The sequence below is a fragment of the Mchenga conophoros genome, linkage group LG20 (genome assembly GCF_057382185.1).
Source record: "Mchenga conophoros isolate Kocher_MC1m ecotype Shallow Benthic linkage group LG20, M_conophoros_male_GT1.1, whole genome shotgun sequence".
Lineage (NCBI taxonomy): Eukaryota > Metazoa > Chordata > Actinopteri > Cichliformes > Cichlidae > Mchenga > Mchenga conophoros.
In genome coordinates this window covers 34,474,195-34,484,816 of record NC_140545.1, presented here as the reverse complement: position 1 = coordinate 34,484,816, position 10,622 = coordinate 34,474,195, and the positions used below count along the sequence as shown (strand labels likewise).

Sequence of the window (10,622 nt, the reverse complement as noted above, 5' to 3'; positions counted from 1 at the left end):
TGCTTTATAAATTCCTATGATCAGTAGTGCTACTTCTACTGTACGAGGCTCATGCACGAAGGAACGCCAGTCAGATACCCGATGACTTTCATCTCTTTTTTCTTTTTCTCTATTTTTATCTTTTTTTTGTTTAGATTTGAGGATTTGATTGGAAGATGCGGGTGAAAGTTTATGATACAAAATATGTTACAGTATGTACCTCTTGTCTTCTGTCTGTGTGTCACGCATTCACACTCGCTCTTAAATGGTTCAAGGAAACGCTTCAACAAATCGCTCGCGGCTGAGCTCACACGTGGCCGACGGCGTCCACTCTTGAAAAAGCATGTATGGTTTTGAATGCACGTGCTGACGTATATTTAAAGGGTAACTTTCAACACATCTGAGCACGAGTCTCCGCCCAGTGAGCGCTGACGCTACATGTTTCCATAGATGCAAACAGAGCCTTTATTTTACTCAAATCAGTGGACTGAACTCAGTTAAACTCATATTGAGTTACCATTTCTTTCCGCCTGCATACTAAGAAGTAAAAACATTAATGTTCAACTTCAAATCCCTTATTTGTAGAGTTGTGATCATTATTTTAGTTATACTAGATTTAGATTTTTGTGGATTTAGCTGATAACAGACTGAGACTCTCGCACAGATTCCTCTCTGTCAGCGTTCAGATGCCAGTAAAGGAGACCCGTCTCTCTTGAACGTGTAAGGTAAAGACTGTGTACAAATGCCCTGTTTAGTCTGTTCAAATTGAACTCTGGTTCATTTTCTTATTTGGTGCAGTTTGATTGCACAGATGTGAACATTATATCTCACTTGTGTGACCCCGGAGGAGGCGTCTCAGTCTGGTCGCAGAGCGGTTTCATTACAAGTGTAAACATGATTACCAGGTGTATCAACAACATTTCTTTTACAGTTATGAAGTGATTTTGTTGGTTTAAAAACGGACTCGCCCGATCCATTAACAGTAACATACTTAGCTGACTTACTGTCCAGCTGATAGATGTTCACACTTTTGAATGTCACTGGCAGCCTCGTGCTCAGAGAAACAACTATTTGTAAAGAAGCATCATGACTTGTTTAATTGGATTATACATTTAAAAGAAATAAAACAACTAAAAATTCTAAAAGTTTCTCATTTGTTGGAACTTTAGTTTAGCATCATAACATTACCTTATGTTATAAGAGCATGTTGGCAAAAGATTAAATAAGCTCTATAAATATTGTGGATGAGTTACTCGTATTAAAGCCTTTAAAAGCATGAAGACATTACAGAAGAAACAGAGGATTAATGATATAAACAAGCGTGAATCATTGCTCATGTGGATGTTTTCCACTTCAGCAAAGATGTGAAAAACAAGCCTTTTTCTTCCAAAGTGTCCGTCGTCGGGGCGAACGTACTCTCAGCGCTTAAAGAGCTTTCAGTGTCGGCGTTTCCTTTCCCCTTCAAATCTATTGCAGAATACTCGTTATGTTCTCTCTCAGTGGAAAGATCGCATAACAAATGCATTTTTTTAGTTGCTTTACACTTTGTTCCCTGCAATAATTACTGTAGTTTTAAACACACACATTATAACTGTTGTTAATATTATTCTGTTCATTTGTTGATGCTATTTTCCTGCTTGTTGTAATGTTGCATATTTTGAAAGGTAAAAGGCTCTTGATCCCGGTCTGGGCGTTAGTGTCAACACTGACAAACACTTCAGAGCTACAGTCAGACTAGACCAGAGTAATCCAGTCCAGGACCATTAATTTAACTCTCCACAGTTTATTTAGAAAACCAGGTGAGTCCAGTGCTGCTCAGACCAGCTCCTTAAAGATGCAGACTGCCCAGTGTAGTGTTGCGAGTTGCTCAACAAAGATTGTTGGGTTTCACTGAGCTTCCCAAATTATTTGAAGTTCAAGTGATCAAGAGTTCCCCTTCATGATTTCCTTGATTTTCTAAATATGAGACCTTCAGCTGCTCAGCGAGAACCGTCAGAGAGCTCGTCCACAAACTCTTCAAAAATCCATTTGAGTGCAGATGAGTCTTTCAGCTTTTTGTTTAGAGTTTAAACCTTCATGTTTCAAGCAAAAGAGATCCAGAAGTGAACTTAGCTGTGCAGCACTGTCGCTCCATTCAGGCTTCAACATGTAGTCTGTCGTTGGAATGAAAAGAAATCCAGCCAAAGAAAACAAAAGTTCCGGCACACGTTTCCTACAAGAAAATAAAAACCTCAAAATGTCTTAGATATGGCCCTTCAAGCTGCTGAGGGTTATTTGGTTGTCTACAGGTCATCTCCATTAAATCTTTTACCAATAACTAAACCAGCCTGTTCTAAATGATCCTCTGGTGGTTGTTGGTCCCCCCCAAAGCAACAGGAAATGCTCTCTTGTTTTTATAAAACCACTCAGTCCATTCATGTCGAGTTTACACTGAAAAATAAAACTTCTGTCGTCAGCAGTCATTTAGCATGCCTCCTCTAAAGGAGGGAAAACGAAGCCAGCCAAACCATCAGCCAGTTCGGGATGACTTTTGGAGTCTTGGCTTCTTTTCCACTGATGTTTCAGGTTGAACCCTTCATGGGTTTGTGCAATGAGATCTAAAAGGTCAAAACTGTGCAAGGCGGGTCAAATGTGTGCAAGGAGACAAAATGCATGAGGGTGGATCCTAAAGGTTTAAGAAGGTCTTTTGCTTCGTTCATGAAGTTGTAGCTTTTGATTTGAGCTTTTTTTTTTTTTTTGAGGTTCTTATTTTTCAGTTGTCGTTGGATGTGGTCGTACATTTTTCTTCCCATCTCACCTGCTGTTTTAGCTATACGACTGTTTAATCCATGTAACCAGCGAAATGCATGTGGAAGTTAAAGCAATCAGTCAGGAATCAATCTGAGTATTTTCTTCCCGATATTTCAGCTAGCAGCGCCCCAGATCCAGGATCAGAGGTTCAAAGGAAGTTCACTGGGAAAGTGGCTGGTGGGGCGGAGGGGTGTCAGGAGGGATGTCATGTGTGGAGCTAGAGGTTATAAGGAGGAGATTTTGACGGTTTCATGGGTAAAAGCTGTTGCTCGGGTGTTGCGCAGGATGCCGGGGATGGGGGCAGGCGATGGGGGGAGGCTTTCGTCCGGTGTGTTGGCCGGCGGCGTGGGAATGCTGATGATCGCAGCAGTGAAATCTTGTTCCCCGCAGTTCAGCTTTAGGTTGTCAGCCTGGGCGTTCAGACTGGAACGACTGAAATAAAGAAAAAGAGAAAAGAAAAGATAAGCAAAAGGTTGTTTTTTTATTTGTGTGATAAATTTAGATACGCAGGTGTGTATCTTTATCTGATTATAGCATCTGTGTTTACGTTTGTGGCGGTATGGAGGTTGTTTTGATATGCAGGGTGTCCAGTTCCTGGACGCTCCCCCGGCTGACTGATGCAGTGGAGTTAGCCAGGCGCATGGCGGCTCGCCTCCTGGCCCTGCGGGGGCAGCAGCCGGTGGGGTTGTTCTGTGCCCCCTGCTGGCTGGATAGAGAAGTGCTGCGACTGGTCCTGAAGCCCACTGACTCAGTCATACACAGCTCGCTGTAGGTCATCTCATCTGTGAACTCATGGTTCTGTAAGCAGAGGCAGGAAGGAGGGAGGTCAGCTGAAGTTTCAATCTTGCATGTGTGGATTGTGGAAGATGCGCTTTTGCATTTCTCTGAAGTCGTAAATCTAAATCTTTGTGATTTTCTGCCTCTGCATATTTTTGTGGCCTAATTTGTATGTTACAGTTTTACAGTCTCTTAAGTATATTTTTTCTTCTCATTTCTTTTATTTTTGGGATATTTGTGTTATTTTTAGGGTGTTTTCTGCGTATGATTGTCTTTTTGTCTTTAGTTTTTCCAGATGAAGCTGTTGAAATTCTTCTGTTCATTAATCTATGTGTGATCTTCAGTCTGTGACTGCTGACCGTCTTAAAAAGTGAAGCTAAAATATCTCTCTCTCTACACTGAATGACTGTAAGCTTATTTTAATGGCATGGATGAAAGGGGCTGAATGAAATGTAAATTTCAAAATGTACTGAGAGAATCCAGAAGGGCGACTTAAAGGAAACTTTGGTGAGTCTGTTTATCCAGCTTCTGTTTCTAGGATCAGAAACAGAGTTTATATTAAGGCTTTGTACAAAGACAAAGAACTGCTGAAGATATTTTAAACTGGTGTTCAAAAAAGTAAGAGGCAGCTTGAGTTCTGTCTGCATAAGATGTAATAGTTGATGGTCCTGAGGGAAATTAAATGTCTGAAACCTCACCGTTGTCTTCTCCAGACAGTGCAGCAGGTGGTGGTGTTGGTGCTCGAAAGCCGATCTGTTCTTCACACACAGAGCTGTGCTATCGCTGTCACGACCCTGAAAATACACACACGTAATAAAATGTGTTTAATAAATAGACTGTTTTGTAGAATTGGTGATGATAGCTTCACACTTTGAGGTTCTCTTAACAAACGTCCTTTCTCTTATGATCAACACTTCTTTCTACAAAAACTTAAGTTCAGTTCCTCTTTTTAATGTCAAATATCAACACATTCATGTATTCAATGAATATTTGTAGGCTCATACTGGTCTTTGTTTGCTTCTTTGACCAGTAAAACCACAATAATCACTTTCTATGTTGGGTCTGCTATGTTTGATCCTGAGCAATCCAGTGCAGTGTTAAATCTCATTTGCACTCATGCTCATAAAACATGAGTGCAAAGGAGCTGAGTTTGCTGTTTGTTAAAGGAATATGTACAGTGGTGCTAAAGTAGTGAAAAGGAGAACGGGTTTTAAAGCTACATATCTGTTATCTATATCATATTTTATCATATATATCATATTACACCAAATCAAATATGACTAAAGTAAGACTCTGGAAATGAAAACTATCTGCATTTAAAGGTTTACTGAAGAAAGAGGAAAGAGATAAAGCTGAGATGAGTCGGATGTGATGTAGAAACTCGCATCATCGGCATAAAAAACAAACAAGTATTAATTCCTTGTATGTGTTGGCTCCAGGCTGTAATGATGCCTGGAGTTTTCCAGGCAAATGAAAACATTTTTTACATGTTACTGGTCACATTGTCAGGAAACACTTGATTGTCGACAAGCTGGTCGACGGGCACAAACTAACTTTTAGCTGCATAACACTTCATACACGTGACAAAAGTTCAAAGTGCTTCATAGAGGAAACAGTTGCAATGTAAAAGTAAAAGAACCTGAGGACACAAGAAATGAAAATGTAACAAAATAACAAATCTTATTTTTAAAAGGAAATTAGGTGAAAATAAAAGTAGAGGAGGCAAAATACAAGGAAAATGAGAACATTTACTCAAATATGACTTCTTTTCCACTGGGTATCAGAAAAATTTGAGATGCTCTCAAATTTTGATACCTCCTGAATAAGCACAAAGCTGCCAACTATTCCTGAACAGAAACAGTCCATTTATTTGAATACAGTTTTCCCAACTCCAACTAAATGAAGGTACTTTCAGCCACTCCTTTATTTCCCAAGGGTCCCTACAAAGGATGGATTCAAGATGCCTTTCTTTACACCACCTGGGTTTGTGACCTACTGAGTTTCATTTTTCCACCTGGAAACTATTCAGGGATTTTCATGGTGAATGTGTTAATCAGTAAGCTTCAACGTTTGTGCTTTGTTTTTTTCTCTTTTTGCATTATTGTTCGAACTTATTTCAGCTGCTGCTCTGTCTTCTAATCATTTCATCTTATTTGCAGCAGGGGAAGCATAAATAGATCAGAACATCTATTTTTGAGGTACGTATTTCTTATGAGACTCACGAGTTTACTTTCATAAACTTGTGAAATGTGGGACATTGTCTGATTATGTGGGGCGGCGGGCTGAGGGATAAAGCTGCTGTACAGGCCCACATAAGACGGCACACCTGTTCAGAAGGACCATACTGTGTTTTCACCACTTTTACGAAGCGTTCCTCTAACAGCTGACGGCTCATACTGAGGATATAATAAAATAACTGCTTTTCTAAACTGTCACAGTTAAATAATCTGCGTGTAAAAAAAGATTAATAATGCAGCAAAAAGAGGCTTCTGCATACATGCACTTTAAACAGTAACCTTTTAACTAATATTTGCTTGCACTTGTAAAGGAGTCATTTTTAATGCTGAGACTGTGTGATTTCCACCACTGGATTTGAATGAGCTCATAATCTTCCCTTTGGCTCAGTCTCCTGAGACAAATCTTTGATTTAAAATGCAGAATTCTTTTACTAGAATTTAGTTTTTTTTATCAGTAACTCATCTTCAGTTCACATTTCTCCACATTAATAAGAAACAACTGCAAAAGTTTTCCTTTCATGTTTTAAAAGGCCAAACTAAGAGCTGATCAACATCTTTAAGACTCTTTTCTTCTTATTTTAATCACCTTTATCTCGCTCTTTCTCATTTTGCTTTGTTTTTTCTTTCAGCCGGCTTTTAATTGAGTTTTGTTATTTCCCTAAACTTTTTTTCATGTGTTATGATGAAGAAAAATGAAGCTCTCTTCTTGCCCTGTAGCACAGATTTCCTCTCTTTCTCCATATATTCGCCACTTTCTCTGCACCCCATTTTTCTTCCTCTTCACCCTCATTATGCACTCTTTAAATCCAGCAGTCATCCCTCATTTTGGCTCAGTGCAGCAGAGAGATTAAGACTCAACAATATCTGTGTGAGTCTCTGTGTGAGACCCATCCACTCACCCTCTACCTGGAGCCTAAAGCCGTTTTCATGATAAAACATTTAAACCCGGTGAATCTTTCATCCTCTTGACTGAAGAAAAAAACTGAGAGTCTGAGTCACGATTAAGCTGAAAGATAAAAAAAGAAAGTTCCTCAGATCTGCAGTGATTTAGATCCAGTTTATTTTCAGAATGTAATAAAAATATTCCTGCAGGTTCACACTGTGGGATGCATCCATCTAGTAAATAGGAACAAGACTAAAAGGCCGAGGGCTCCTCTGAATCTTTCATACTCCTCACACCCAACAAATTATGTGAGTTCTGAAATTATAACAAAAAAAAGAAACCATTCTTTTCTCTGAAAATGTTGGACAGTTATTGGTATTTAAATGGAAGTTTAGAGTGGAAACTAAAGGACATCTTTAATCACATTAAGTATGGCTGTTCTGTCACATAGCTAGCATCACTAGCATTTTAGAGAAATATATACAAGGAAAAGATGCAAAAATGGTGCAGTACTGGACACCGAGAGATAGCTTCAGATTATTTATTTTATTTTGGCTTTTCTGCTGCGTCCCAAACAACAGCTGGATCTAAGGTGCTAAAACTGTAGGCTCACCCAGTTTGTTTAAATGTGATGCCAATGGATGCTTTAACAAGCATCCATTCAAGGAGCTGGAACTAACAAACATCTCACTATGACCTAAAACCAGAGTCGCACTGGGGCAACAGTGTTTGGAGTCTCCATGAATGGCCAACATTAATGCAACTTTTACCATCTGTTGCCATCAACATATGCAGAAATTCCAATTAAACAGAGTTTGAACTAAATTAACTAACTTCTTTCATTCAGAGTCAGGCTAGAACCTCGTAGATTTGAAATAAACATTCTGAAATTCCTGCACAAATAGAGATGTAGTTGCTGGAGGATACAAATTCAAGAGCAAAATGACATTGGCACTCAGCAACCTCGCTTTTATGTAGAAATATAGCCAGGATGCAACCGGTTTACGGCCCCTATGCAAACAGACCGACCACAGATGAGTTGTGCTGATTGGGCCAGATCAACTGTGACTGATTGCAAACTAAATCTGTCTGCATTTATAAACTGAATTCTTACTCTAGTGCGACTGAGCCATAAACTCATAATATGATTCACCACAGGGCAGCTTTTTTGGGACAGCAGTATCTTTGATGAAGCATGGGCCCATTTACACGCTGAGGAAAGTTCCTGATCAGTTTTAACATTTACTCTCTCATAGTTTTCCTGACTGTAAAAATGGGTCTGGCTCTTGTGGGTTAATGCCGAAATATTATATTAAAACTGTTTCGGTTGTCAGCTGCTTTTTAATTATTCTGATCATGTGTTTAATGTAAAATCTTAATCTGCAGGTGTATCTGTCAACGAAATGTAAGATGATATCAGAAGACTCTAATTAGCATTCAGGGTTATTTCATCCTGCTGAGGTTTCATCTGAAAGGTTTCTATGTGTCTAGGAAAAAAACACCAATTAGCTGCCGTTTGTTATGTGCAAAACAACAACCTGTGCAGGATCCTGAAACTACCGAATTTGCCTTGTGCGATCAGTAAAGTATCTAACCGTCTGATTTAAATCTTAACAGTACGTTGTTGTTTGTGTCTGTTGCATCTGTGGACAGTGATCAGGTTCCACTGCTCTTTTGCCAAGTTGCTGCTGGGGAAACTCTCCTCATGCGCTTCTTATTAGTGAATCACCAAACTGCTGAAGCAGCAGCTCTTCGTCTGTCTGAGGGTCTGAGGCGCTCTTTGTTTTGCTGCCTCTCTCTTAGTCTTGCCTCACCTCAGCATGTCAAAACTCATTAAATCTGCAGCTCACTTTTCTAAAAATTAAATACTGAATTCAATTTGCAGATGATAACTAAAATGACATTGACTGTTTGGGGGGATTTCGAAGAAAACAACTCACAAGTAAATCTTCAAACTTTCAGAAAAACTCTGGATAGTCACTGGTACCTGCCGTTTGATAGATGGATTTACTATTTTCTAAGAAAAACATTGTTAATGGACAAAATCCACATTTTTACAAAATAGCTATATTTACACAATTAATACATTTCACTGTAATAATTGTCACGGTCCTGTTTTTGAGTCGGAAATCCTTCAAGCTTGACTTTCTTTTTGCGTTCTGTTAGTGTCGGTCATTAAAATAAAAACAGCCAGGGTTATAGTTTTAGCTGGTGTAATGTCAAAAATATAGAATGAATTTTGCTAGACAGTTTGAACATATTTATTAAGTCCACTGAGCTTTAAAGCTAAACATGACGGTGAAATGTGTTATTTGAGGGAAATTATAAACACAAATAGAGGGGAAAATATCATTTTAGTCGTGTAAATCACAGGGACTTATTTGTATAGCTGAGTCAAAGATGGGCGTGTCACAGAAGCTGAATGTGTGGAGTGAGGAGATGGACTCAAGTGCAGACACGCGAAGAGACAAAAAAACATGAGCCGTTTATTAAGGCTGTCAAAAATAATACAAACAAAAGGGCAGGGCGAGGGCGAAACCTAAACTAGGTGAACTAAAGCTTAACATAAAAGACCTAAAAGTGGACATGGACACCTGAAACATGAAGACTCGGCATGAATACATTCACCTGGAAACACAGCAGGACAAACGGATGAGGAATGAAGACTAAATACATAAAGGAGGTGATCAGGGGAAGTGGAAACACACGGGGAAACAGCTGATTAGAACGAAGAGAATGGCTGTGTCCCAATTCAGGGTCTGCACGCTTGAAGTATGCATTTTAAGTGCGATTACGTCACTTCCACGCGACGACGGCTGTCCCAATTCGAAGTGTAGTTCAAATGCGTACTCCAAATGCGCCGTCGATATCCCCAAATATCAAGCGTGGTCCGGTGCACGCTTCGTGGTCCCATATATCCCACAATTCATAGCGCAGCGGTGGGTGTGGATAATTTTGCCGCAAAATAGGGCAGAAGGGAGCAGCCGAAGAGTGAACTGTCAAAAGTAAGTACTGAATATGACGTCACTTATTTATGTGCGAATGTTTAATAACGAAGAACATTAAAACATTACTGTTGGCCACCTGTCGCCAAAGTTATGTAACATTAGTGATGTTTGTACTTTAAGCGTTAACTTGGTTTTACATACGTATATATATATATATATATACATATATATATATATATATATACATATATATATATATGTATATACATATATATATATATGTATATACATATATATATATATATGTATATATATATATATATATATATATACATATATATATATATATACATATATATATATATGTATATACATATATATATATATATGTATATACATATATATATATATGTATATACATATATATATATATATATGTATATATATATATATGTATATACATATAAACACCCAGCACGCCCCTGCGGGCGGTTTATCCTTCAAGCTCGGGTCCTCTACCAGAGGCCTGGGAGCTTGAGGGTCCTGCGCAGTATCTTAGCTGTTCCCAGGACTGCGCTCTTCTGGACAGAGATCTCCGATGTTGTTCCCGGGATCTGCTGGAGCCACTCGCCTATCTTGGGAGTCACCGCACCTAGTGCTCCGATTACCACGGGGACCACCGTTACCTTCACCCTCCACATCCTCTCGAGCTCTTCTCTGAGCCCTTGGTATTTCTCCAGCTTCTCGTGTTCCTTCTTCCTGATATTGCTGTCATTCGGAACCGCTACATCGATCACTACGGCCGTCTTCTTCTGTTTGTCTACCACCACTATGTCCGGTTGGTTAGCCACCACCATTTTGTCCGTCTGTATCTGGAAGTCCCACAGGATCTTAGCTCGGTCATTCTCCACCACCCTTGGGGGCATCTCCCATTTTGACCTCGGGACTTCCAGGTTATACTCGGCACAGATGTTCCTGTACACTATGCCGGCCACTTGGTTATGGCGT

General features: G+C 39.4%; 1 protein-coding gene across 1 annotated transcript in view; it reads right to left on the bottom strand.

Moving 5' to 3' along the window:
- Window positions 1–10,622, bottom strand: part of kcnd1 (potassium voltage-gated channel, Shal-related subfamily, member 1) — an 81,134-nt gene continuing 70,512 nt past the window's right edge. Inside the window, exons 7-9 of the mRNA XM_085259162.1 lie at window positions 4,245–4,340; window positions 3,317–3,567; window positions 1–3,201 (exon numbers count right to left, since the gene is read on the bottom strand). Coding sequence (XP_085115288.1) covers window positions 2,994–3,201; window positions 3,317–3,567; window positions 4,245–4,340 — 555 coding nt within the window. The 3' untranslated portion in view covers window positions 1–2,993. The remainder of the gene's footprint in view (window positions 3,202–3,316; window positions 3,568–4,244; window positions 4,341–10,622) is intronic.